The sequence below is a fragment of the Panthera pardus genome, unplaced genomic scaffold, assembly GCF_024362965.1.
Source record: "Panthera pardus isolate Hobbes unplaced genomic scaffold, ASM2436296v1 HiC_scaffold_13, whole genome shotgun sequence".
Lineage (NCBI taxonomy): Eukaryota > Metazoa > Chordata > Mammalia > Carnivora > Felidae > Panthera > Panthera pardus.
This window is the reverse complement of record NW_026526688.1, coordinates 184,163,269-184,190,556: the sequence shown is the minus strand read 5'-3', so window position 1 is coordinate 184,190,556 and position 27,288 is coordinate 184,163,269. Positions and strand designations below refer to the sequence as shown.

At 50.3% G+C, this 27,288-nt stretch overlaps 1 protein-coding gene across 1 annotated transcript; it reads left to right on the top strand.

Annotated features, from left to right (window-relative positions):
* Positions 1-578: 578 nt before the first annotated feature.
* SLC34A2 (solute carrier family 34 member 2) lies at positions 579-27,004 on the top strand. Its single transcript, XM_019453573.2, has 13 exons — positions 579-710; positions 10,698-10,812; positions 10,902-11,036; positions 12,338-12,466; positions 13,936-14,079; positions 15,190-15,301; positions 17,710-17,905; positions 18,688-18,783; positions 19,211-19,331; positions 20,475-20,642; positions 22,044-22,160; positions 22,246-22,370; positions 23,959-27,004. The coding sequence occupies exons 2-13, from the start codon at positions 10,701-10,703 to the stop codon at positions 24,583-24,585; spliced, it is 2,082 nt and encodes a 693-aa protein (XP_019309118.1). The 5' UTR covers positions 579-710; positions 10,698-10,700; the 3' UTR covers positions 24,586-27,004.
* The last annotated feature ends 284 nt before the right edge of the window (positions 27,005-27,288 follow it).

Genomic DNA, 27,288 nt, shown 5'->3' with positions numbered 1-27,288 from the left:
CAAGGAACACACAGGGCAGGGCAGCCGGTGAAATAAGGGACACGGTCTGCTAGAGCTGGACGAGCTGGCAGGGGTGCCCTTCTGGAGAGAAGAGCAGCCCCTCTCCCCATGCTCAGCCGGGCTAATCCAGCCCCATCCCTTGGCCGACGCAGGGCTCCAGCTGCAGTGGTTTTAACTGCAGAGTCCAGGCTTCTGGGGCAGAAAGCACCCCAACGCCTGATAAGGCCAAACAATCCCGGCTTTGTTTTGGAAGGATTTGTCCCTGAGTTTCCAGTTGGCTTTTATCTGTGTCTCAGCGTCTCTGACCTCTTCAGCCTCACAGGCGCTAAACTGTCTTGGGGAGGAGAGAATGGGGAGGGGGGGGGAGCCGGGCTGGTCCCCCACTTGGCCCGGTGTCTCGTGGGAGGGCGCGCAGGGCGCGCAGGGCGCGGGACGGGCGGTGCCTTTGGGGCTCGGGGACCGTGTGGGGATCTCCCGCAGCAGCCAGGGCCGCCTGTCTTCCCTCCGCAGCCGGCGAGGTCACGATGGGCTCATTAAGTCGGCAGGTAGGCAGTGCCCCGGCGGCGGCGGCAGGCGGTCCTGGAATGTGCGAGGGGCGTGATGACAGCAGCTGCCGCCGGGTCTTTGCGCAACACCTTCGCTATATATACCCCAGCGGCTGAACTCTACCTGGTTCCTCCTTGGGTCCATTACCTGCGCTGGGAGCGCTGGTGAGTACCGCCGCCGGGGCGAGGGCTCTTCCTTCTCCCCTCTCGCTCTCCAAAGAAGCTTCATTTACTTTTAATTCACTTAATTCTTTTAGACATCCCTCGATGTTGACCTCAAGGAGCTTGGCTGGCTTTGGACTGCGGAAGACAAAAAAATAAACCTTCTCTAAACTTTCAGATTATATTTTTTTCGATGCTGCTGCCGTGGCTGTTATTACAATTCCCATGACTACACTGTTTACCCCTGGCCATGTTATTAATGAGCCACTGTTGGGGGTTCTGAAACTGTGGATGTTCTGGCATTCGTAGGTCAGGGAGGAAAGACGGGGGAATAAGAGGGGCCACATAGGGACTGGGACGACTGGGCTCTCTTTTTTGGTCACGAACTAGCTGTGTGACCTAAAGCAGGTTGCTGTGAGCCCCTGGGCCTCAGTTTACCCCTCTTTGTAAGAGGGGGAAGGGAACCCTCCCACAGGCTTTCCTGCGCTGAAAATTCTAGGTGTGCGTGGCTGTCCAGTAACACAGTGCCCACGAGTGTGACTTCCACGTGCTGCCATTCTTGTTTGCCGAGTTATTTATCTAAAGTGACTGCAGGGTACAGTCTAGTTTGCTGGTGGGGGTCCGCACAGGGCTGGTCTTTCAGCTTGCCCCGGGGGGAACAGAGTCAGAGGGTACCAGGTGAGCAGTCGGGGGGCGGGGGGGGGGGGGGAATGGCTTGCAAGGAAATGTGCTCAGGTGGGGGCGGGGTGGGAGCACCCAGCATTCCAGGCCAGAGAGGGGGTGGCACATGGAATGGGCTTACATTCAGTCCTCAGATCCCCAGAGGCAGTTGCCTGCGGTGGGTAGCTGGCACGGAGCTGGAGAGAGTTAGAAGCACTCATTTTCCATAAGGAGATGGCAGCTGTCTGAACCGTGTCGATTTCCTGGAGGCAGCTTGTGGATTTCTGCACTTAGAATCCCCTCTCCCTCCCTGTTTCTATTCACAAGTGATTTCTGTGTTCGCCCTGCTTGCGACAGTCCCGTTTGTCTTGCTTCCCCCTCTCCCGAGCCGGAGTTTTTTAAGTTGTTCTGGGCCCGGTGTTCTTGAAAAAGTTGTGCCTCATAGGAACAACGATTGTTTCTGGTTGGTAGGAGTGTTTGAATCTCTCTGCTTCTGCCAGCCAACCAGCTGATAAGGATCTCTGTTTTTGTAACTTTGGGGACTGGTGGTAAGAAGATCGTGCTTGTACAAGGTTTGGATGTTTAACAAATTGCCCCCTCCAAAGTCCACCCCCAAATCACTCAACCGTCTCATTGAAACAAGTCCCCCTTGGTGGGAGGACGGACGTCTGGATTAGAGCTGTTAGGCACAAAGCTGACATATAAATAGCCTGAATTCAGTTTAATGAAGAAAACAGCTTCTTGGGATCAGTGATTTGGAATAAACTTTTAATACCATTTTTTGCCACCTTCCTCCCGGCCTTCCCTCCTTCTCCCCACCCTCTCCTGCCCACCCAACCACCACTCTAGAGACAGAATGGCAACATCAGCAGGAAGTAGTCAGGATATCCCACTGAACTTAAAAATACACAAGAGTGTAAAAAGAGGGCTGCAAACAGACTGCAATATGTCCAAAGTGTTTTTGTGAATTGGCTCTTTTAACCACCCAACACGATGCAAAATAATTGATACAGATATAAGTTAACTGCAGGATTTAATTTTAAAATATCATAAGTGTAAATTAAAAGTGCACCATGAGGGCGTGGTTTGGTAATATGGCCCTAGTTTAAAGAGAGAGTAAAATGTCTTTTTAAAAGACTGTCAGTACATATAGTCAAAAGTCTAAACTGAAGCCACTCATCAATGCAAAACCCAGGCCAACTGCTTTTGTGTCCTGCCCCGCGCGCCCCCTTCCTGCCATTGCCATGTCCTTGGGGGGATTAGTTTGCCTTGTGGTGGTTGAAGGAAGATGGAAAATTAAGTAGCCCTCTTGGGGTTAATTCCCCTCTTGGGAATTTTTGAAGTCTTGGGCATTCTTTCAGAGTAGGAAAAGATTTCTTACGTGTCTTGAACTTCGACATCAGACTACCTGAGTTCGAATTGTTTCTGAAGGTGCAGTGTCTTTATAACTTGAAGCCATGAATTTCTTTGAGTCTTGGTTTCCTCCGCGGTAGGATTAGTACTGAGGCATGAATACTGAAAAGTAAATTCACAGAAATAAAGTGCTTGTGAGGTTAAACGGGTTAATTTGTGTCCGGGGCTCGCTCAGTACCTAATTCGAAATGCTCAAGAGCCATTTGGGTGGCGCCTGTGTGCCAAACACTGTCGTGCGTGCTGGGGCCGCACAGGTCATCCTCCCTGGGCCCAGGAGGCCAGAACGTGTGCCTGTCCCCCGCCTCCTCTGCCCCGGTCGTCAGATGGCTGCTGCTGTTCAGAGTACAGGTGGCCCCGGCACAGGTCCTGGTTGGAGAAGCTCAAACAATGCAGAGCGTAAGGGTTGGGCGACCGCCAGGTGCCCTACATTTTCCTGTTCCCGGGTCTGAGAAGAGCTGAGAAGTCTCCTCTCGTTGGCCTATAAGAGTTCCTGCTGGCGTGGGATACACATATGGATGCAGGAAGTCGAGCCAAAAGGGTTATTGACATAGCCGGGTCAGTTGTAGGGATGAGTGGAGGGGAGCAAGGAAGCAAATGTGTGATCATAGCCACGAACCTCATACCTAGGCATTAAAAAAAAAAAAAATCTTTGTGGGTATTAGTACCAAACGGTCAAAATGGATGACTTTATCCTTTCTTCTCTGCTTTTTTCTGGCAGGTGGCAAGAGTGTGCCGGAGTGCGCCCTTGGGAAGGTGGGGAGAGGGAACAGTAGGTCAGAGGATGCTCTGGGGAGAATGCCTATGGAGGGACTCAAAGGCCCCGAAGGCCTCTGCTGATCCCCAAAGCCCCTTTCTGGAGAAGCGAGTTCCAGACAGGCCAGTGTGTGGCTGCCACTGGGAAAGTGGCGTCAGATTCGGGTTGGGGCCTCTGTCCGGCTCATTCAGTGTCTGCCTCTCCTGCTTAGCTGAGACTCCTAAAAAGGCCTGACATATGCCAAATCCAAATCTCTGGTATGCCAGAGCCTTTGTGGGAACCGGGTAGCCTGTCATCACGGTGTTCTTGGCTGGTTCTTCTAGCTGCTTGAGTGAGTCTGCAGACCCCTGCAGAGGGACAAGCCCCGCCAGCTCTCCCAGAAGCCGCTAGAGTTCCCACTGAGCCTGGACCGGGTGGGGGCCCTTGGCCCCTTGGTTTCCATGCTGCTTTGATGGGGCCCAGAGGATTCCTCCTCCCTCTGTCTCGGCGTCTGGCCGAAAGGTCTATGGAAGGGCCCCCAGCTTTGGAACTAGCATTTCTGGGTTCAAATCCTGACTCCGTCTACAGGTAGCTGTGGGACTTCTTAATTTCTCTGGGTCTCAGTTTCTTTGTAAACCGGAAAGAACTTCTGTTAACTGGAAAGAACTTCGTTGTTGTAAAATTTAATGAAGTCACGGATCCCATAGGGCACTCCCCTCAAGACACACACACATACACACACACACACACACACACACATATGCACACACGTTAGTGCCTTTCTCTCCTGTGCTTTGGGTTCCTTTAGCGCACAAATATTTACAGAGAATCCCTGGCTGTGCTGAGCACTGAGATAAGGAACTGGTGGTCTAGGGCACAGTGGAGTTTGGGCTGTGCATTGTTTGCGATGCAATTCATTCCACAAAATTCTGTGTGCTTACTCTGCCAGGCACTCTGCGCGGGGCCTCACCTTTGCTCATCAGTCAGTCAGTCCTACCACAGATGAGTGAGGGAGATGGTATTATCCCCACTTTTGAGATGTTGAAACTGAGGTTCGGGGGCACGCGCTGTGTGGTTCTCTCTCGGCGCTGTGTGTCAGGGGCTATGATGTCAGCAGCCTTGGAATATCCAGGGGTCTCGAGGAGCGCCTGAGCATCTGCCCGGGGCCGATCATGGGGGGTTTGCTCCGAGTCATCCCTTTACTCCAGATCCGTGGGGTCCACCTGCACAAGAGCTGGGGCTCTGCTGCCTGGGAAGGCCAGGCAAGCGGGGCCTGTGTACCCACGCTGCTGAGGACAGTGACTGTGTCCCAGGTGCCCTGCATTTCCCCACTTCCCAGGTCCTGAGAGGAGCAGCCGGAGCTGTGGGGGTGGAGAGGGCCAGGAGGGGAGTGGCCGGCAGTTGCAGTGTGCTCCGGGCTTGACCAGATGGCTCTCCTGGCTGCCTGCCCCGGGGCTCGCTCAGTACCTGAGCCTGCTTTTCTTACCTGCCAGGGGTCTAGCACAGTGAACTTCCCCCAACGATGGTGGAGCACATGCATGTACCAGAAAATGAAGTATTGCATGAGGGGAAGTAATTGCTTCATCAGGGAAGTGTTTGTAAAGAGGGCATGGGCTTGGCCACATGGCTGGACTTGGAATAGGGAAGAAAGGACTTCCAAGAAGGAGGAGTGGAGACATTCCATAGAAATTTTCTTTTGCTTTCGGTGGTACTGACAGTGCAATGAGGGCCTGCAGGTGAGTGAAGCCAGCACTGGCCTCACACAGAGTAAGTATTCAAGACAGTTTAGCGCATTGGGCCCCCCGCCACGATATGCTATTCCTTTCCGCTCGGGTCAGTGCAAACGAGCGTCCTCCTGTTCTATTGCCGGCAGTGTCCTAAGCCACCTGCACATCGGCCCACGGAAGCGTCCGTTTCTGTACTTGCTACCTACTTTGTGTTCACTCCAGGCAATTATCCCGATCAGCCAGAGAAATCCAGTCACCGAAAACATAATTTGAATAGGCAAACAATCACCCTTCTTACACCTTACTGCTGATGAGAGCCCAAGTGGGGCTGTTGTGACATTGAGGGCGCAGTTTCTTGGTACACTTGCCCCATCTAACAGATCTTGTCCAACCCAACCTGCTTATCACGAGGAGGGGCAGCCACTCATTAGTAAGATTCGGGCTTGATTTGTTTCCTAGGCGTGGGTCCAGTTCATTCCTTCAGCAAACCCCTTATGTTGACTCTTCCCTTCACAAATACGAAGGGCCTACTAGGTATAGTCTACTGAGCGTTGGGAGGAAACGCATAATATACGGGTCTTGCCCTCTAAAACTTAAATTCCAGTTGTCCGTGACTAGCCCAGAGCAACCCACCGCGAGCTCAAACTTCATGTAAGTCTTGCACTCTATGCTACACGTCCCTGCTTGTTTTAGTGTGATAGCTGAAAACCGCACAGGGTTTACGATGTGTCAAATGCCATTCTGAGAACTTTTAAAACATAACGCGCTTCATCATAAGAATTCTTCGTCCGGGGTATTATCTCAGTTTGACACGTAGGGGAAACAGAGGAGCAAAGGAATTAGCCCAAAGTCACACAGCAGATGGCTTGGCTGAGACTTGAACCCAGGCAGGTGGGATCGAAGGTCTGGTCTCTTAACCTGTAGACCGGTGGTTCTCAGCCCCCGAGGGATATCTGTCAATGTCTGGAGATGTTTTTGGTTGTCAAAACTAAGGGGGAGGGGGTGCTCCTGGCACGTAGTGAGTAGAGACCAGGGATCTTGCTAAATATCCTACAATGCACGGGACAACTCACCCAACAAAGCATTATCTGGCCCCAAATGTCAACAGTGCCAAGGCTGAGAAACAATGTGCTCCATGTAAATATCACCTCTCCAGCGTAAATCATCTACCAGTCACTCTATTTAACATCCCCTCTCCCCAGTTAGGTGAGTGAAATCAGTGCTCCAGGAAAATAAGTTTATGTCCTGACCAAGGATGTTGTCAATAAGGGTCCCAACCTCACTGACGGGTTGAGCTGTGTTTAAAAACCGTCTCTGTCCCTCCCCTGCTGGGTGAGTTTGCACAAGTTGCTTCGTCTCTTGGCACTCCAGGTTTTTCTATCTGCCAGTGGGGATGAGCATGACCCCTCTCCTGCATAAAGATTGAATCAGATAATATGTGTCAGGGCCCAGCACAGCACCTGGCACCTCGCTGGTGCTCATTAAATGGTAGTTATTGTTATTAGAGTCAATTACACCATATGTGGTGGAGTGCCGGGTGTATATGTGCTGTATGTCGGGCGCGTGGGCAAGGGCGGATCAGAGAGGCCTGCGGAACTGTGGCAGGGGAGGAGAGAGGACCCGGGGGGGCCCACAGATGAGAAGTGGGTCTTCTGGGGGGGGGGGGTGTGCTACCTAGGCAAGAGCAGAGGTGCTGGGTTGGGGGGCTGTGGGAGATGACCTTGCGGTTCTTGGCGGATGGTAGCAGGAATGACAAACAGCAAACTTCCACGGAGGGGAGCGTCCGGGGTGATGGGGAAGTAAGTTGGACTTCAGTCGGGGTGAGGTCGAAGCGTGGACTGCCGTTAAGCGGCCTGTGGCAGTGACGACGGAAGGTTGATGTTCCAAGGCATGGGGAATGCTTTTGTGCCAATACCTGGGTGGCAGGTGCTCCCAAGACCCAGTTCATGGAGCCCTCGCTTCCTCCCAGGACGCTGCGTGCGGAAGTGAGGCGCTGGCTTCTGCCACTCGGGTCTTAAGGCATCTTCTCCATTTGCCCAGCAACGGGCCTTTAATCAGATACGTTGCACTTCTGATGCTATTATTACATGACTCATCCCTTCTAGGAGTGTTCCAGTCATGTTGTAGTTGAGGCAAACACAGATTCTGGAGTCAGAGACTCTCAAGTCGCACTGCGGCCTTGGGCCGAGTGGCTTTACCCCTCTGAAATGCTTTGGTTTTCTCATCTGTAAAATGGGGAGAACACTAACCCCTCAGGGTTGCTCAGAGGAGGAACACAAACCAATTGGACAGGTTACTGTTCCAAGCACTTTGCAGAAATTAACTCATTGAAGCTGTCTGACAACCCAATGGGCTATATAGACTGTTATAAACTCGATTCTACATATGGGAAACTGAGGCACAAAGCAGTCGCGTGATTTGCTCAGGTCTCAGTGTATCTGGGGCAGAGCTGGAGTTTGGTTCTGAGCCTCTGTGCTATGTAAGGCACCCAGCCTCGTGCCTGACTGAAATTAAGAGCTCCAAGATTGTTCGTTTCTTTCCCCCAACACACTGTGGCTACGGATCCCTGCATTGGAAGAGTCACCAGGTAGACATTTGAGCTTACTACCCCAAACCCATAGGCCTGGCCTTGTCTTTTCTTTTTAACCTCCGTGCTGTTTCCAAGCCGAGTCCGTTCACCTGCATGGTGGCCTTGAGTTGAACTTGGGGCTGTCCCAGGCCAGCTTCTGTCTCCTCCCCAACCGCTCAGCTCTGCCCCACCTCCCCTGCCTGGGCCCCAACCTTGTAGCTGCCTCCCAGCACACCCTGAGAAGGCCCCCCCCAAATCCAACACACCTTGAGCAGCAGGCTTTGCCCCACCTTTGACTGTCAGCTATAAGAAGGCTTTTCATTGAGCCCGAGGGAGGAGTCCAGGCATAGCAACTCCAGGAGGCCGGACCCTAGAAGCAGCCCCGCTCCCAGAAGCCAACGGAGTGGCTTACAGAGAACACGCAGTCCTAGAGCAGCTGCCAGAAAAGGCTGACCTGGGCTCAAGGCTCTACCACTTGGGGCCTTGGGCAAGTTACTTAGCCTCCTTATGCCTCAGTGTTTTCATCTGTATAATGGGAGAATAACAACATCCCCCTGCAAGGTTTGAGCACAGCCTGGCTTACTAAATACTGGCTCTCGCTGGCCAGGCAGGCCCCGGCATCCTGCTCAGAAAGCACGTGAGGCCTGTTGTGTGCCAGGCCCTGTGCTGGATGCTTGTTAAGTTGAAATGAAAGGCATGGCTTGTACTTTGATGGAAGCCAATGACTGCAGGATGTCCCCTGTGATCATGGGTTCTGCAGTTGCCTGGGCAAAGTCAAGAAATTCCTTAGGCTAAACAAACCGACGAAAAGCCCTTCGTGATGGGGACACAGAATCAGCTTAAGTCCTAGCTTTCCAGGTACGCCTAACAGTCACAACACTGGGTATCCCTGAACCATCTTACGTTGTGGGTCTGGGGTGGGGCTACAGCTCTTAAAAGAATTTTGGAAATCTCATAGAGTAGAAAAATAAGTCACCCACAATCCCATCACCCACTGTGAATCCCATGGGACATTTCCAGAGCCCGTGAGAACGTGCTGTGAGTAGGGCAAAAAATAGTGCCTTTTATTCACAATTTATCTAAGGCATTGCTTCTGATTCTTTTTTTAAGGTTTATTTATTTTGGGAGAGACAGAGAGAGAGTGAGTCAGGGAGGGACAGAGACGGAATCCCAAGCAGGCTCTGTGCTGTCAGTGTGGAGCTGACGCAGGGCTTGAACTCACGAACCGTGAGATCATGACCTGCGTGGAGATCGAGAGTCAGCCACTTAACCGGCTGAGCCACCCCGGTGCCCCTTTTCTAATTCTTTATAAGCTTTTTTAATGGCGTGCTATTGCATTGCATGGATGTACCATGGCTAGTACGACAATTTTCCTATTTTTCCTATTCAACGCTTTAAGCGACAGCGTGGCAACATCTTCTTTGGTTTGCGTCCCATTCATTCCATCAGCCACCACTTATTGGGCATTGTCAGTGTGCCAGGCATAGCTGCAGACCCTAAGGATGCCATGTTGAACCAGGCAAAGCCTCTTTTTTTGGGTAGAGCTTGCATTTCGGTAGGCAGGAAGTAGATCCATTTAAGAAAATTAGGAAAGGGGGAAAGAAGAAAAATAGGAAAGGAGTTAGATTGACACAGATTCTGGGAAAACCTCTTCAAAGAAGTGATCAGAACAGGGAGGTACTTTGGATTTTCTGAGAGAAAACATTCCTAGCTACTGGATTCCTAGAAGTGAAATGACTGGGTCAGAGATGTATTGAAAATGTAAAGGACTTTAGACCTGTTGCCAGTGGTTTTCCACCAGTCCTCATCTCACTGCAGTCTCTCCAGCACAGCATATTATACTTACAAGTATTTTTTTCTGCTGATTTGATAGTTGAAATTTATCTCACTGTTCTAATTTGCATATCTGGGGTTGTTAACGAGGCCCAATTCTTTGCACTATTTTAGCCACTTGTATTTTCCTCTTCTGTGAATTGTTTGTACGGCACTAACATGTGTCAACGGACAAGCACCACAAGGAGGGGACTTCCAAGTGTGTCAAGAGCCACACTTTCTCTCTGTGTAACCAAGAAAGGCTTTGTTGAAACAATGGCTTATGAGGAAGTGTCTACCAAAGGTTAGAAAGCATGTGGCTCTGACAAAGGGTCATTAAGCCGGGCGGCCTGGCATAGGAATAATAGCTACCATTTGGCGGATGGCTGCTTGGTTCCAGGAACTTTCTGGGGGTCACTGTCAATCTCATAACCCTGCACACATAACCTGGACTTGTCCGCATTTTATAGATGGGGAAACATTGAAGCCTTTATGCTCAGAGGTATAAAAGGACTTGCCTAAGCACACAGCCGCTGATAAGTGGCACAACTGGGATTCGAACTAGCTTCGTTGTGTCATGCTGCCCACAGAAGACTGGGTGGTAGGTAAAGCAGGCAGAACGTGTGTTAGCATTTACGTATACGTTAAGTCCGCTGTGTGAGGTTTGGTGCGGATGTGCAGTCTAGAATAAAAGCAGGAGGGAACCATTGGAGGACCGAGAGGACGTGGCGTGCCGTGAGTTGATGAAGAGGGGTGGCTTTGCACCCCCTTTCTGACTACAGGAGAGAGTCAAGACAGAGGCTGAGCCAGAAGGAAGTTGGAGACATCAAAGGAAGTTCGGTGGACAGACTTGAGGCTAGAATGGAAACAAAACACTGTAAGAAGTGGTTTGATTTAGTGACAGCCTGGGTGAGCGGTTGAGGGAGACCCAGAGGAGGAATATGGCACGGAAGAGCCCCCTCCTTGGAAGGTAGATTCTCTCCCGAATCTCTGCAACCTCTGGTTCTTCCCGTCATAGCACCTGAGTGGGCCTCCCTTCAGTGGCTGCTTCTTTAAGCTCTGTTTTCCGTCTGCAGATCATGGCTCCCTGGCCTGAGCTGGAAAATGCCCAGCCCGACCCCAATAAATACATGGAAGGGGACACTAGCCAGCAGTCCGCCACACCCGGGAAAGGCAAGGACACTAGCCAAAGTAAGTGCCGATCATCCCTCCCCAGACTGGCCTCCTGTGGCTCGGGTCTGACCCTCATTCCTCATGGCCTCTGTTGCTTGTTTGAGTAGATGACAGCGGGACCCCAGTCACCAAGATCGAGCTTCTGCCATCCTATTCCACCGTGGCACTGATAGAGGAACCCACAGCAGTGGAAGACCCCTGGGACCTGCCCGAGCTCCGGGACACGGGGATCAAGTGGTCAGGTGAAAGCAGGCAGGAGGGACTTCCCATGCGTGAGGGATTGGGTTCACTGCCTCCACACTTCATCTCCTTTGTGTTACCCTCTTCCGTTCCATCGCTCTGAGGTCTTTCTTTCTTTTTATTAATTTTTAAATGTTTATTTTTGAGAGGGAGAGAGAGAGAGAGAGAGAGCGAGCACGAGTGGGAGAGGGGCAGAGAGAGAGAGGGAGACACAGAATCCCAAGCAGGCTCCAGGCTCTGAGCTGTCAGCACAGAGCCTGAAGCGGGGCTCGAACTCACAAACCCCAAGATCATGGTCTGAGCCGAAGTCGGAGGCTGAACCGCCTGAGCCACCCAGCACCCCTCTGATGCCTCTCAGAAAAAGGTCCTGGCTAGGGATACCGCCTGCAGTCTTGGAGGCTTGGAGTCAAAGCGTAATGCGATAATTGGGGGATCTTTTGTTCTCTCATGCATTCAACATATGTGCCAGCATGGGGGTAGTAACCAGGCCGGGCGCCATGCTGCTCCTTATAACCCACTGTGTGCTGACTGGTCCCAGGAACTGTGCTGTGGGTACAGCATTGAACAGACGAGACCCCTGCTCTGAGAGCCCCTGGATGGAGGGCTCTCCTCACCTAAATGTGGGCATTGAGGAGAGCTTCCAGAAGACAGAATATACAGCCAGGATGGCTGGCATGCCAACAAATGCTGCATTTCTTTTCCGGGTGCAGGGTGTAAGGTCTGTCTGCAGATCAGACAGCTGGGAGGGAGGAGGTGAGAACCACTATAAAATCGAGCAGAGAAAATAGCATCCAAGGACATAACATTCCAGGATGTATGAGCGCCCAAGCCCTCCCCAAATGGAGGCTGTGATTGCTACCTTGTGGCCACATTTTAGAAAATAGTCTGTGCTGTTTTGAAGGTGCTTAGGAGAGCCATTATCTCTGACCCCGCACTTAGCAGGTGTCAGGTGCCCTTAACTGCCTCCCTCAGCGACACTGCTTCAGCTGAGCATGGAGTCTGGTTTGCCTGTCAGTGCCCCAGACCACACCAAACCCCTCCTCCCTGAAGCCAGTCCTTTAGAGACGCTTCACCACAGATTTCAACTAAATGGACTAGAGTGGTAATTGCTTTGAAAACTCTAGTCACGGATGCATCCCATCTCTAAGCCTTGCCATACATAAGAGCTTACAGCCACCTGGTGATGGGGGGCGGGGTGGGGGGGAGGGTTGGTGGGGTAGGGGAGATGAGCGCTCTGAGCTCATTGCCAAACTTCTCAGAGTTTCGGGCACTAAAAGCCTGTGTCCTTTCTCCCTTACCCCAGAGAGAGACACCAAAGGGAAGATTCTCTGTGTCTTCCAAGGAATTGGGAAATTTATTTTGCTTCTGGCATTTCTCTACTTCTTCGTGTGCTCGCTGGATGTCCTCAGCAGTGCCTTCCAGCTGGTTGGAGGTATGGATGAAAGGGACAGAGATCCGGGGTGGGGTATTTTCATGCAGTTTGGTTCAGATGGTCACAAGTCAGCAAGCCCTCTCCAGCTGCAGCCTCCCGGCGTGTTTTAGGACAGAAGGCCACCGCACACCTTCTCGTGAAGTCATGCCCCCGTTTTACAGAAGAGAAAACTGAGGTCTTTAAAGGAGCTATGGCTGGCTGAGATGGCTTAGGCCGGCAGCCCAGGCTGGGGCCATTTCCAAGAGGTCAGCTTCCTGTGTTTGTCCACCGACCCTAGGCAGGAAGCTGTTTGATATAAGGACTTATCTAAGGGATCCCTGCTGTCTTTGGGCGTCCCGACCTGCAGAGATTATTAGATAGGAATGCTCTCAAGCTAAAGCAACTACAGAAAATCAGGGCTGGGCCTTTGTTGGAGAAGGACAAGGTTCCCAGAGCTGGTGGATCCTTATCCTTAGCAGTTGCCTACACGTCTTGCAGGACTGAGAGTAGCTAAACAGTGTGAGGGGGTCCCAGAAGTTAAATCACCACGTGCTTGGCCGCCTGTGCTCCCCTGATGGGTGACAACAGTGATAGCCAGCACTTTGAATGCCTCCTGAAGTCCTAAGCGTTTCTTCCCCAAACCCTTCCCATTTATGGAGAGCACTCAAAGTTGAAAGAGGTCAGCACTTAGTTTCACAGCCTTGAGTTGGCATGGTGGGATCCAAACTCGGATCCCAGAGACACAGAAGACCATGGATTTCTATTCCCCTGGGTGCCTTCTTGGGAACTCATCGTTGTGACCTGGGAGAATTGGGAGAGGGGGCACTTGTGAGGGTGTATGAAGGGCAGACTGACTTCCTGGAAGCCACCCCCAGGAATCCCAGCGTAAGCAAGGGATTTTGTTCTCCAAGTGTCTCAGATGAATTGCTTCCACCCTCTTGGGCCTTGGTCATCTTCAGTGAATGGGTTGGGGAATGGATTGATGGTCTCAGGCATCTGAGGCTAGGCTGGACCTAGAGAATGGGGGTTGGGTAGGATTGATAGAGAAGAATGAGAATATCCATTCTTGGGGGGGAAATTTTCTGAGTCAGGAATATATCCCCAGAGACAGGAATTAACGCATCTGGAGACTCACCAACACCTATTGGGCCAAGTGCGGAATTGAGGCCAGGTTGGCGGTCAGAGAAGGCTGGGGGAGGGCTTGCTGATGAAGGAGTAGTGGTAGTATGGAGGCTGTAGGGTGAAGGGACAAGAGGAACAAGGGGTGCGGCATGAGTGGGGAGCGAGGTCACAGAAGTGGAGACATGGCCCCAGGGCAGCACTGGGAAGAAGCACGTGGCAGATGCACTGGGAAGATCCCAGGGGTACCAGCTGGGCTGGAGGCTGGCCTCCCTGACCCACAGCCAGCTGGTCGTGGCTGGAGACGAGATGTCTGTGTATTCAGTTGCCCACCTAACTTTCCATCTGGTGGCTGTGGGCTTGTTTTTCAGGAAAGGTGGCCGGGCAGTTTTTCAGCAACAACTCTATTATGTCCAACCCCGTGGCTGGGCTGGTGATCGGAGTGCTGGTGACTGTCCTTGTACAGAGTTCCAGCACCTCCTCGTCCATCATCGTCAGCATGGTGGCCTCCTCGTGTGAGTCCAGGCACCCGTGGGCCCAGACATTCCACGCATTTCCCTGCCCGGCTGAGGAACCCAGGATTTACTCTGAATGTGTCCAGGCTTGTCACCATTGTCTTCCTATCTTGTGCAGCTGTGATGTGCTCTGCTTTATCCCAGGCAGTCTCCTGTTTCCATTGCCATGGCTGGGTCTGAAAATCGTCCCCGATGCTTGAAGACCCAGCTCTGAATTCTCTAGAACTGTGTTGCCCAGTCCATCAGGCACTAGCCACGTGGCTATTTAATTTTATTTAACCTTAATTTATTTTCACTTAACATATAAAAATTAGTTGCTTGGTTGCACTGACTGTATTTCAGGGGATCAATAGTCACACGTGGCCTGTGGCTGCCATATTGGGCCACGTATCTACATGGTCCTTTCAAGAACATTTCCATCACTGCTCAGTACTAAGAATAAATTATAAATAAATCCACACATTGGCTTGGGGACAACCAAGCTTGGGAAGCTGGCATTCCAAACATGAACCTGCTGATATTTGCTCTGGCTGAATCAGGACAGATACTCTGAGGGCGACCAAATTGAACAGATTAATTTTCAGTACAAACCAGCATGTTAGCAAAGTTAACTAGAACTTTCTTGGGCTAAATTAGAAAAAGATAGTCCTTAAAATTACTTTCACATGTTAGAACACTGTGGCAGTGTACTAATTTTGTTAGAGAAATTATACTGCTGGGAATTTGCCATAATAAATACGCAAGTCCTTACACATTGTTTCCTGTTCTCCCGTAAGCTGGCCTTGCATCTGTAATATGGAGGACAGAGAAATTTAGAAAGGCACTTTGAAACTGGAATCCACAGAAGGGCTTCTTCATGGAGCGTGTGCATTCCCTGAAATGATGTGCCGGGACTTTTTGCTTGGTACATGTGCTTATTTCTGTGGTGGGCTATCCTAGCTTGAATCAGATTCACAGCCTGGTGCAGACCCCAAAATGGGTTAGGAAATGCTGCTTTGTCACTTACCAGCTTGAATGAGGTCTGCCTGCCTTGGGCCACATCGGGAACATGGCCAGGCTGCCTTCCTAAACTTGCCAACTCTCACCAACTTTCTCTTTTCCACCCCCCAGTGCTGACTGTGCGTGCCGCCATCCCCATCATCATGGGGGCCAACATTGGGACCTCAGTCACCAACACCATTGTGGCGCTCATGCAGGCAGGAGACCGGAGTGAGTTCAGAAGGTAGGAGGCCCAGAATCAGCCTTTGCTGCCATGAGGCTCATCGGTTTCGGCCAGGTTGTCATAACTACCTTAAACTAGCCAATGAGAACCTTCTGGTCATTCCTAGAGCAGTTTGAAGTAGCCATTGTGGAGTACAGCTGGGGGTTGGAATCACATACTTACCAGTTGATTTAACTCAGCTCCCTGGTATGCAAAGCCAGGATAATTGTGTCTATCACCACTGTTGTCCAAAGGAGTAAACCCAGCCAAACAGGTAAATGCTTAGCAAGGTACCTGGCACATAACCAGAGCTCCCTAAATGCAAGCCCTAGCTAGAAGCTTACTTGCTGTGTGGTGTAGTTAAAACAAGGCCAGTTAGGATAGGATTTACCATCCCGCTTAGTCAGAAATAATTATAACCTCCTAAAGCTTCCTCTTTGGGTGAGCTCAACCCCAGTTACCTTTCCTTTGTTCTTCACTTGCCGGTAAAAGGCAAACTGTAGCTTTTGTGGATGCATAAGATCTGAAAACGGGACAGGTTAAAACAGGCAAAGGTTAATGTGAAAATTAACCACGTTCTCTGGCCTGTCTTCTAACTGATGGGCTTTTCCCAGAAGTTCATAAAATAGAGAAGGCAGTTTGTCTGCATGATGTAATCACCATGTGGGTCAGGCAGACAGCATTAAACAGGCTGGCTGGGGAGTCAGCAAATGTCATCCCTCTTCTGTGGGTGAACTGGCAGGTGGCAGAGGGCCTCAGAGCTGCTCATTTCCACTCAGACATGGCTAACCTTCCTTGGTCCCTGATGAAATGTCCTGAGGTTTGCAATAATAATACACATGATCCAGGGGGAAGGTTGTTAATTTGATCTTCTCAAGAAGCTGAGTAGACTTTCTTTGCCTCATTTTATTAATATAGAAGCACAAAGAGGTTAAGTAACTTCACCCAGGGGCGTAGCTTGGACTCAATCTAGGTTTCTTCCAGATTCTGGGTTCTTTTCACTGCTATCTATGAAATATAAACATGATCTATGAAAGTGCCTGCACATAGCAGTATATAGCTCACCCCTTGTTCAGATTATTTAAATAGATTGCTTTCAGTCACATCTTTGGAGATGTGTATCATTCTTTCCTGGTGATTTGGAATACCTCCTTAGATTTCTAGGAAAATAATGACTATATCCAACCCCTATAAGGCTCCTAAAACATTTTGCCAAACTACTAAGAAATATTTACATCACTTTACATCAGAAGTGTATGAAGATGTCTTAAATTACTCTCTTTAGGAAGAATAAGTTACTTTAAAAAACATTGGCTAATATGATAGGTGAAAATTTGTACTTGCAAGTAAATAAATTATAAATAAGTTTCCTTAACTGTAGTGAAGTGAAGTTAAGCATTTTCTCCACAAGTATATTAGCTTCTATCCATGTCCCTTTGGGTTTTAGGTGTTTTTTGACATGCAGATGTTTTTTTTAAATTATTTTTAATTTTTTTAGGATCACCTGGGAACTTTTTTAAAGTTTATTTATTTTGAGAGAGAGAGAGAGAGAGAGAGAGAGAGAGAGTGCAAGCGCTCCAGCAAGGGAGGGTCAGAGAGAGAGAGAGAGGGAGAGAGAGAGAATCCCAAGCAGGTTCCACACTGTCAGCTCAGAGCCCGACTCGGGGCTTGAACTCACAAGCCATGAGCCGAAACTAAGAGTCTGACGCTTAACCGACTGAGCCACCCAAGAACCCCATGCAGATGTGTTTTGAAGAAAAATCTTTTTCATTGAGCAAAAAAGAAATCTCAAGTGTCATAGTGTGGAGATAGGATGGAATTCAGGAGAAACTGCAAACCTTATCAGATATAAACTGTGGTGTATATTGGCCTTGTTTTCTGTGCAGGTTGTTCAGATGTTTTATCAGAGTCCCGAGATCTTAACACAAAAAGTTAAGAATTCAGTTCTGGGGTTTGATTACCATCAGACTACTGGCCTCCACCTTTCCAAAGGAAGGTTGTCTTCAATGTGCATGATTCAAAAGTAGCCTTGATTCAATTCTTCCAAACAGTGGTCCTTGAGCTAATTATTGCAGCCATAACCTGTCTACCTCCCTTTTGCTCAGCAGAAAGAACTGAGTGCTGTCTGGCTTGGTGGGAAAGGCTCTGCTGGGCAGTGGGAGACAAGGGTCCTGGACCCAACACCCATGCAGTGGTCTTCAGTCAATTCCCCTCTGTTTGGTGGCCCCCAGTTTCCTCAGCTATCAAATGGGGATATTAATCCCACCCACTTGGGCATTGCTGTGAGCATGTAAATGAGATTGTACACGTGTGGGCATAGATAGGTGACTCCCTTGCAGCCAATGCAATCAATGACCAGCCTAGACTGGTGCCCACTTGCTTGTTGACCAATCTTACTGTTGGCTTGGGGTGGGATTACCTTCTTATAGGGCTTTTGCGGGGGCTACTGTCCATGACTTCTTCAACTGGCTCTCTGTGTTGGTGCTCTTGCCCCTGGAGGCAGCTACCCATTACCTGGAGATCCTGACCAACTTGGTGGTAGAGACCTTTAACTTCAAGAATGGAGAAGACGCCCCGGCACTTCTGAAAGTTATCACAGATCCCTTCACGAAACTCATTATCCAGGTAACCCATCTTCCTTCAGAGAGGGAAAGGAAGGAACTAACTCCTTCCCCTTTCCCCCCACACCCCACCCAACTGGGAAGAGATGGTGAAAGATGATGGTCTATAAACACTGTTCTTTGGTTGCCTTTGAAAAAGGCCAAGGGAGGCAAGACTTCAGGGAACACCTGATAGAGCAATTGGCTTTTTTTTGTTTCCTTGGCTTCAACATGTGTCCTCTTTATTGGGGTGGGAGCAAGGGAATGGCAAGTGCTTCTCAAGACTCAAAGACTTCATTGGATGCTTGGAGCCATTGTATTCCCCCCACTGACCTCAGCATCCTTGGGCTCACTAATAAAATATTATCCTGCCTGTAGCCAAAGAAGAAGGTTACTGTCTTTCCTTCCATCTCAGCCCTCTGCTCACTAGGGTCTGTCCATATTATTGAAATAAATGAAAAAAGGTTTTGGGGTTCTTACCTTAGGTAGAATGGGTCAACTTGGACCTTGTCCTTTATTACCTTTATCTTCTGGTTTTTACTATCACTCAATGACTACTGCATGCTTCCTAGTTACCAGCCCATTGTTTATACAATCATTTGTTTATTTGTCAAGCACCTGCTAAGTAACATCCAGGTGCTGTGCTCCATCCTGGGAGCACAGATGGAGTGAGTCCTGACTCACTCCTGCAGGAGCTCCCAGTTGGGTTCAAGTTCTTGAAGCCCCTTAACAGCACCTCCTACGACGGTCCATCCCTCATCAGTGCTGAGGACGTGCTGACTCTCTCCTGTCTGTTGCTTTCCTCAGCTGGATAAGAAAGTTATCAACCAAATTGCAATGAATGATGAAGCAGCCAAAAACAAGAGTCTGATCAAGATTTGGTGTGAAACTTTTACCAACGTGGTAAGTTTCTAAGAATGTTGCTGGGTTGGCAGACTCCAGCATCCGTGCCTTAAGCAAAACCTTTAATTCAGTGTGGGCAAATGAAAGGTACGGAGAAGGAAAAATTGGCCCGTGAGCCAATTAAGAAATTAAGAAAGCAAGTCTCTGAATGCCAGATGGACAGACAATGCAGTAGGACGTACTGACCCCATTTTGCTTCATTCCGCACCATGGGTACGTTATTCCTGGCTCGTTATTTTCATGCCTCTTGGCTCACCTCTGGCTGCCTGTGTTCCCATTTATGGAGAGACCTGTGGAAACAGTGCATTACCCTTACAGACACACACATTCATGCGTGTCTCCCTCCTACTTGCCACATTGCCTGCCAGTGCCACCAAAAGTGAGTATTATGGACTATGCATCCCATTTCCCAATGTTTGTCATCCAGACTCAGATGAATGTCACTGTCCCCTCGCCTGAGAACTGCACCTCCCCTTCCCTTTGTTGGTCGGACGGTTCCTACACCTGGACCATCAAGAACGTGACCTACAAGGAGAACATTGCCAAGTGTGAGTGGAACTCGAAAGAACATCAGCCCACCAGGTTGGGCTGTCTGGGGGTTGCAGTTGGCATTCATTATCTGTGTGAGGCTCAGTAAGTGAGGGAAAGAAGGGCACTAGGATTCACAGAGCACTGGTGTCATACCCAGTACTGAGTATGAACTTTCACAGCAGAGGAACAGGTGCTATGCCCAAGGTCCCCCGGTAAGGGGAGGAAGTAGGACTTGAAGCCCAGCTTCTCTGGCAGTTCCATACTGCATCAGAACTCGTCAACAGATTCCAGAGTGCTCCCTCCATATGCTTTGGTATCCCTTGGGCTCCAGGGAGATGCCAGCCATATTTGCAGGAGATGCGGGTCCCACACAGAACAGAACAAATGCATTCACCCTGAAGCCACGAGTCCCTGCTATACGGCAGGCCCCATTCAAGGGCCTGGAGCTATAGCACTAAACAATGCAGTGAGCCTACATGATGCTCCCTGTCTTTAAGAAGCTAGACTGTTGCCCCAGGAATCTCTTCCAGCCCAGACATCCTTAACTCTGCTAACTATTCTTTATATAGCCATGTGTGTATTTCTGCTTCTCTTCATCCTCTCCATACCACCCACATTAATTCTGAGCAGAAAATAGTCAAGTGTGGTTTACCTCACAGAATCAATGAGTTTGCCACCTCCCATGTTCTAGGTGCTTTTCATCCATCAACAAAACCATATAATCATGGGACCACACAGGGACTTCTAAAAAACAAGGAGGTTTATAATTAGCAATAGTTCCTACTCTGACTTACCCATCCTATGCCACTTGGCTCCTCAAACTCTTCGTTGTAAGTATCCTCAATATCGTGAGTAAAACACAGCCTGGGATTTAGAGGTAGAAGGAAGCCCCTGACTAGCTCTGTGACTGTAATGATTTCACATCATCATGTTCTAGCTTCGTGAGGTCCCACTGGCCAAAACATAGCCTCAGGCTTACACTTAGCTGCAAGGGAAGCTGGGAAGTGTGGTCTTTATTCCGGGTTGCAATACGTCGAGCTAACAACCAAGATTCTGTTACTGTGATACAGAAAGATGTTGGGGAATGAATAACAGTCTGTGGCCTTGGGGGGAGGGGCACCCATTTTCCTCCTAACAAGGGCTTTCCATTGTCTCTTCAGGCCAGCACATCTTTGTGAATTCCAGCCTCCCAGATGTTGCTGTTGGCATAATCCTGCTGTTAGCCTCCCTGCTGGTCCTCTGTGGCTGCCTGATCATGATCGTCAAGCTCCTGGGCTCCGTGCTCCGGGGACAGGTAGCCGTTGTCATCAAGAAGACCCTCAACACTGGTAGGCACACTGCCCCTCATTCTGGGCTTTCTAGGGTGTGGCATCACTGTGGCCATCCCGGGGCGGGGGGGCTCCTTTATATTTTTATTTAGCAATGGCCTCTTGTTAAATAAACTCCTGCATGGAGTTTCTCTCTTGGGTCTGACAAGCTGAAGAAGTTAAGATGCCTTTGCCCTTGAAATCTCCCTTGGTGTCTTGGGTGGAGGCTGGGGACAAGCCTCTATCACATAGTTGCAAGGTCCTGAGGAAGAGCCGGCTCAAATGCAGCGATCTGTGAGATAGGCCTTCCTTCCTGGCAGGTTTCCTATGCCCAGGACTCTCGGGTCTTGTCAGGATCCCATAGGAAAAGGGTAACAGATGCCCTCCCTGCTCCCTACTTCTCTCCACTCTTGGGAAGAAAATGTGGGTCTGGATAATGCATCAGCATCTTGAGGCAGCCGGTTCTCTTGCTGATGGCATCCTGGCCACCGGGAGGGCGCAAAGCTGAGGACGCTGCCTCCCCATGAAACCTCAGGGAAATGGGGCCGAGGACGGTCTGCCTCGCAGGGTTGTCACAAGGTTGTCATGCGGCCGAGCTGGGTGACTCTGGGTGCCTGCTGGATGTGCAGGTCTTGATCCTGTGCCGAGGGACCGGTGTGTGGGACTTCTGAGCCGCGGCACGGCCTCCAGGCCATGCCACAAAGGTGGAGGATCCGCAGCCTGGGGGAGACCAGGACAGGCAGAAGGAAGGAGGCTCAAATGCTTTGTGGGAGGAAGGTGGTTGTTTGGGCGGTGTCTTAGTTCTGCTGCTCTAACAAATTATCCTAGACTGGGGTGGCTTAAACAAGAGACATTTATATCTCACAGTCCTGGGGGCTGGGAAGCCCGGCGTTAGGATGCCAGCATAGTTGGGCTTTGGTGACGTCCCACTCCCTGATTTTCGGGTGGCCGCTGTGCCCTCACACGGAAAGAGTACAGAGGAAACATGCTCCCTCTTCTTGTGTAAGGGCACTGAGTGTCATTCACGAGGACTCCACCCTGATGATCCAATTACCTCCCAAAGGCTCCCGTTCCTAATACACTCACACTGGGGGTTTCGGTTTCAACATTAATTTTGGGGAAACAAGACATCCACTCCATAACATGTGGGTTCAGCATTTCTACTTCTGGATTTCAGTGAATATGTGCTTGCTTGTTTTTTCTGTGACACATGCCAACATCCTTGGTTCCACCATCCGAATATGCAAGGTGAAAGGATTCCGATAATCCAGTTTGTAATTTCCGACTGTGGTGTGGGGTGAGGAGGCTAGCTCAGGCCATCCCCTCCCCCCACCCCAGGTCCTGTGGAGGTGCCAGCTGGGCCTCCAGCCCCTGCCTTCTTTAGCAGGACTGTGACAGATCTCTTTTCCTTCTGTCTTCTAGATTTTCCCTTTCCTTTTGCCTGGCTGACTGGCTACCTGGCCATCCTTGTGGGGGCAGGTATGACCTTCATCGTGCAGAGCAGCTCTGTGTTCACATCTGCTATGACCCCACTGATTGGTGAGTTTCTCCCTGGCTTTTCCCCTATTACCGTCTCCCATCATCCCCTGAGGCTGATACTATAGTTTTTGTATTTTCCTGCCAGGTATTGGTGTGATCACCATTGAGAGGGCATATCCACTCACGCTGGGGTCCAACATCGGCACCACCACCACCGCCATTCTGGCCGCCTTAGCCAGCCCAGGCAATACTCTCAGGAGCTCACTGCAGGTTAGGAAATGTTCTGTGGGGCAGGGGCTCTGGTGAGATGCAGCCCCATTCGTGGTCTTGCAAGCAGACGGTTTGTGAACAAGAGCCAAGTTTTTCTCTGTGTTCAAAACTGTGATGTGAGGAGAAGCCACAGGAAGACAGATCTGAGAAGTGTCTCTCTGTTCCTGAGAGAGGCAGTGAGAGACCCCCATCACTGGTGCTTGTTAAACAGAGGCGCGGTAACCACTTTGATGGAGATGGAAAGAGTATTCAAGGAGCATAGAGACACCACTTCCCATCTCCTCGCCCCCCTCTTGGGGGACTCTGCCTGGATATTAGGAGGTGACCTCTGTTCTGGACCTGGAATCGAGAAGAATCAGGAGGACCTGCCTTGCCCAGATCGACTAAGTGATCTTGGGCAAGAAGACCTTTGGCATTTGAATTCTTGTCCCGCCTTTACACGCTAAATGACCTTAGACAGGTGACCTGAACTTTGAACATCAATTCCCTCATCTGAAAACTGTGAACCAGATCTCACTAGGATTATTCTAAGGATCTGATGAGGCTCTGTCTAAAGCCAGGCTGTCCAACGGAAATCTGAGTGTAGAATATAAATTTGAGCCACCCACGTAATTTGAAATTTTTAGTGGCCGCATTTTTAAAAAGTAAAACGGGGAGATCAATTTTAATAATATATTTGATTTAACTCCTTATCATTTCACATGTAATTGATTTAAAAATTGGTGATGTTTTATATTTTTTGATTAAGATTTTGAAATCAACTCTGTATTTCACACTTACAGCACATCTCAACGTGGGCGAGCCACATCTCAAGTGCTCATTTGCCACACGTGGCTGGTGGCTAACGTATTGGACAGGCAGGTCCAAAGCCCCTAGCGTGATGCCTGGGCACACAGGAAAGTGGCCAAGTGTGTGTGGCCTCTGGAGCCAGGCTACTTGGGTTTGAATCCCACGTCTACCACCTCTTACCTGTGTGACTTTGGGAAGAGTCAAAGCTCTTCCTCAATCGCCTCCTCCATCAAATAGAGATAATGATGATTTACCATGTCATAGGCTATTTTTTTGAGGATTGTGGTAATCCACATCAAGTGCTTAGAACGGTTGCCTCCTACATTTAGGAGGCACTAAAATCAGCTGCTGGTGCTATTATTTTTATTAACTGTAATCATCTCTCTCCCCTCCATAGAATGGGGCCATTGAGCCAAGGAAGCCAGCTCTCCAGCAAGCCTCTCCTTTGGCCGCACCAGCTCTTACCTGCTCAGCTGGAAACAGCAGGGTCAAGACCTTGGGTAGCGGCAGGCATATTAATGAAGTTCATTATTAGATTTGGCCTTCAGGAGTTTAGGTCCTGAAAACTGATTCATTTGGTCACCTCCCTTGCGCTCCCCCGACACACACACACACACACACACACACACACACACACACACACGGTCCTCAGGTAATGCCGGCCCCTTTCTGAATAGCCCTGTGAAGACAGGGAAGACCCCTGACTCAGGATGGCTGCTAGATGACCCTCCCCAACCCCCCCCCCCCCGACTCCACCGTGCACCACACTCATGCACCTGTCCAACCTCTTGTGTTTCAGATCGCCCTGTGCCACTTTTTCTTCAACATCTCGGGCATCCTGCTGTGGTACCCAATCCCATTCACCCGCCTGCCCATCCGCCTGGCCAAGGGGCTGGGCAACATCTCTGCCGAGTACCGCTGGTTTGCCATCTTCTACCTGATCTTCTTCTTCTTCCTGACCCCGCTGGCCGTGTTCGGCCTCTCGCTGGCGGGCTGGCCGGTGCTGGTGGGCGTGGGGGCGCCCATCATCCTCGTGATCCTCCTGGTGGTGGTCCTCAGGTTCCTGCAGTCCCGCTACCCGCGCATCCTGCCCAGAAAGCTCCAGAGCTGGGACTTCCTGCCGCTGTGGATGCACTCGCTGAAGCCCTGGGACGAACTGATCTTCCTGCTCACTGGCTGTTGCCAGACGCGCTGCTGCTTCTGCTGCCGGGTCTGCTGCCGCGCCTGCTGCCTGCTGTGCGGCTGCCCGGCCTGCTGCCGCTGCAGCGGGTGCTGCCGGATCCTGGAGGAGGAGCAGGATACGCCCATCAAGGCCCCCAAGGCCTTTGATAACATGGCCATGAGCACAGAGGCCCAGGACGGGGTCCCCAGGTCTCAGGTGGATGGCCCGGACACAGAGGTCACCTCCAGCAGCACAGCCTTGTAGGGGCTTCCCGGAGGTGGGAAGGGGGGCCACCTCCCCGCTGGCTCCGCAGGCCCTTCTCTGCCCGGCCGGGACGCCTTCCCTGCTGAGAAGTGGAGTTGACATCAGCCCCCACCCTGACCCCCTTTGTCCCGGTGTATCAGCCCGCACAGTGGCTTCATCTCAGCCCGCCCCCCTCCCGCCCTCCCCACCGCACCCGCCTCCCCCCAAACTGGGCTCCCGCTCGCGGGAACTGGCAGAGCAACCCCAAAAGACGATGAAAGACAATGGCTGGAGACGGTCACGCTCACCCACCCCCTGCAACAGCAGGGTGGGTCCACACGACCTACTTTCAGACTCAAACCATCTTCTTCCAAAGGAAGAGCCTCGAGGGAAGGGATTGACGGAAGGTTCTCAAAGATGCCTATGTTAAGTGTATGTTATTGCGATAAAGCTCAGACAGCTCTCTCTTTTACCAAAGACTTGCTTCAACCAAGATCAGCCGCCCCCGGGGGTCCTTGCCCCAGACCGGACCCATTTGGAGGGGGAAATAGTGTCATTGTTTGGAGACTTGAAGACCACGGGGGTGGGTCTTTCCCCTTCGCGGAGCTCCCCAAACTCCTTGTTAGGGGGACCTCACCTGGGCAGTTCTGGCCGATCTGAGCTTCCCTGCTGTGTCCTTGTCCGAGTTTTCAGGGCGGGAGCCACATCTGAGCTACCGAGAGAGAGGTTCGGGGTGCACTTTGGCCCACCTGTTGGCTCCCCCTTTCTGAGAAGAGAGTGTTCTGTTCCTGAGCCGAGCAGTTGGAGGATGAGCCAGGGAATGGCGAGACCTGGAGGGGCTGGGGTGGGGAGACAGTTTGTCTGCTAAAAGGACCTAGGGCTCTTCTTGATTTGGCTACTTTGGAAGCCAAATTGACAGTTGTGGCCAAAGCCTAGCGCCGCTCTCTTGGTCCAATAAAATCATCCCTGATGAGTCTTTTGGAGGAAGATAAGGCAGCCCCTCTGCGTCCCTGAGTCCATTCATCCATCCAAGCCAGAAACACTTTCCAAAACTTCTCTCACGTTCCCATAGATAGGTGAGCTTTGACTTTTCTGCCCTCTCTCCCTGCCTGTGGAGATCCCCACTTTTCTCAGAGGGCAGAAACCAGGGCGTGGCTGGACTTCCCACAGAACAGTGGTCATCAAGTAGAGGTAGAGGTCCGTGCGTGGCTGTGGGTCCAAGGGGTGTCCTCTCTCTTGCCTCTTCTCTGTGCCTTCCAGAGCGGCCTCTCGTGTTTATACCTCCTCCCTCTGCTGCTTCTCACCCTGAAACATCCCAGGCCACCCCGGAGAGGGAGAGAGCTTCAACGGAGTCTGGGGAAGGGGATTCAGTGCAGCCACACTCCAAGACCCGGTTCGCCCCCATCTTGGCTTATCCTTCTCTTAGCAGGTTGGGATACCAGACTGAGCCCTCCCCTGACCCTTACCCGTGTAGATACTGGTTCCGAGACAGAACCATTTATACTCTATATTTATAGTCGCACAGGTGCACAGCATTTTTCATAAGTTATATAGGTAGTAGTGTGATTTGTGTTTTATAGTGCTCTCACTGGGAAATGAGGCCGGGTTCTACTATGAAATATAAAGAAAGAGCACCTTTGTATATTTTGTACCGCCGTCTTTTCAACGTGTTTCTGTAGCTGCGCCCATGCCACACCCCCTGTAAATATGTAAGTTAAACCTGGGCAGGGCTGTGGCCCTCTTTGCACACCGATTTTTTTTTTTTAATTGGATCCTTGTACCAGCCTTGATTTGTATTTTTTTTTTTTACTGGTTGTGGGAAGAGAGCAATAAAGGAGACAATCAAACCCCAAAGGAGTGCGCTGTTTTCAATTACAGAGAAACAGAGGCTTCCTGGATCTAGTTCCTGAAAATGTGGGGTCTCTTTCCTCAGTTAACATCACTACCCACCTCCCCATCACCAGGTAATTTGTAGCGTCCCTTGTTCAAGAAGCAGAGGGAAAGTGCCATTATAAGGTACTAAATATAAAGCTTTCCTTCAGTGGTCTCTCTCTTGACTTAGGGCTTTTAAAAATGTTGCTGTGTAGTGCTATTTTTTTTTCTTTTTGCAATTGCTTTATTTCACTTAGCATAATGCCCTCAAGTTCATCCATGTTGTAGCATATGTCAGAATTTCCTTCCCTTTTTTTTTTAATGTAATTTATTGTCAAGTTGGCTAACATACATTGTATACAGCGTGCTCTTGGTCTTGGGGGTAGATTCCCATGATTCATCACTTACATGCAACACCCAGTGCTCATCCCAACAAGTGCCCTCCTCAATGCCCATCACCCTTTTTCGCCTCTCCCCTGCCCCCCACCGCATCAACCCTCAGTTTGTTCTGTTTCGTGTAGTGCTATGCTAAGTTAGAGTTTAAATAAATTTAAATTATTAGCATCAATTTTATGGTTCATCTTTACGTTATGCAATGTCAGTTTTAAATGTAAACATAAGAGCTTCTAACTCACATGTGGGACTGCTGAAATTACCCAACTCCTATTTTGTAGCACATACACGTATCGTTTGTCCTGCCACAACAGCAAGAATGATGCATAAAACTCATTTTTCCTGTCTCTTCTTGACAGATGGACAGTCTGCCAATACCGTACCTTACTGATGAGTAAGGAGGCAGTGAAAAGAAGAGAGGTACGAGGGGCTGACCTTTCCTTCTCTCTCATCACTCCA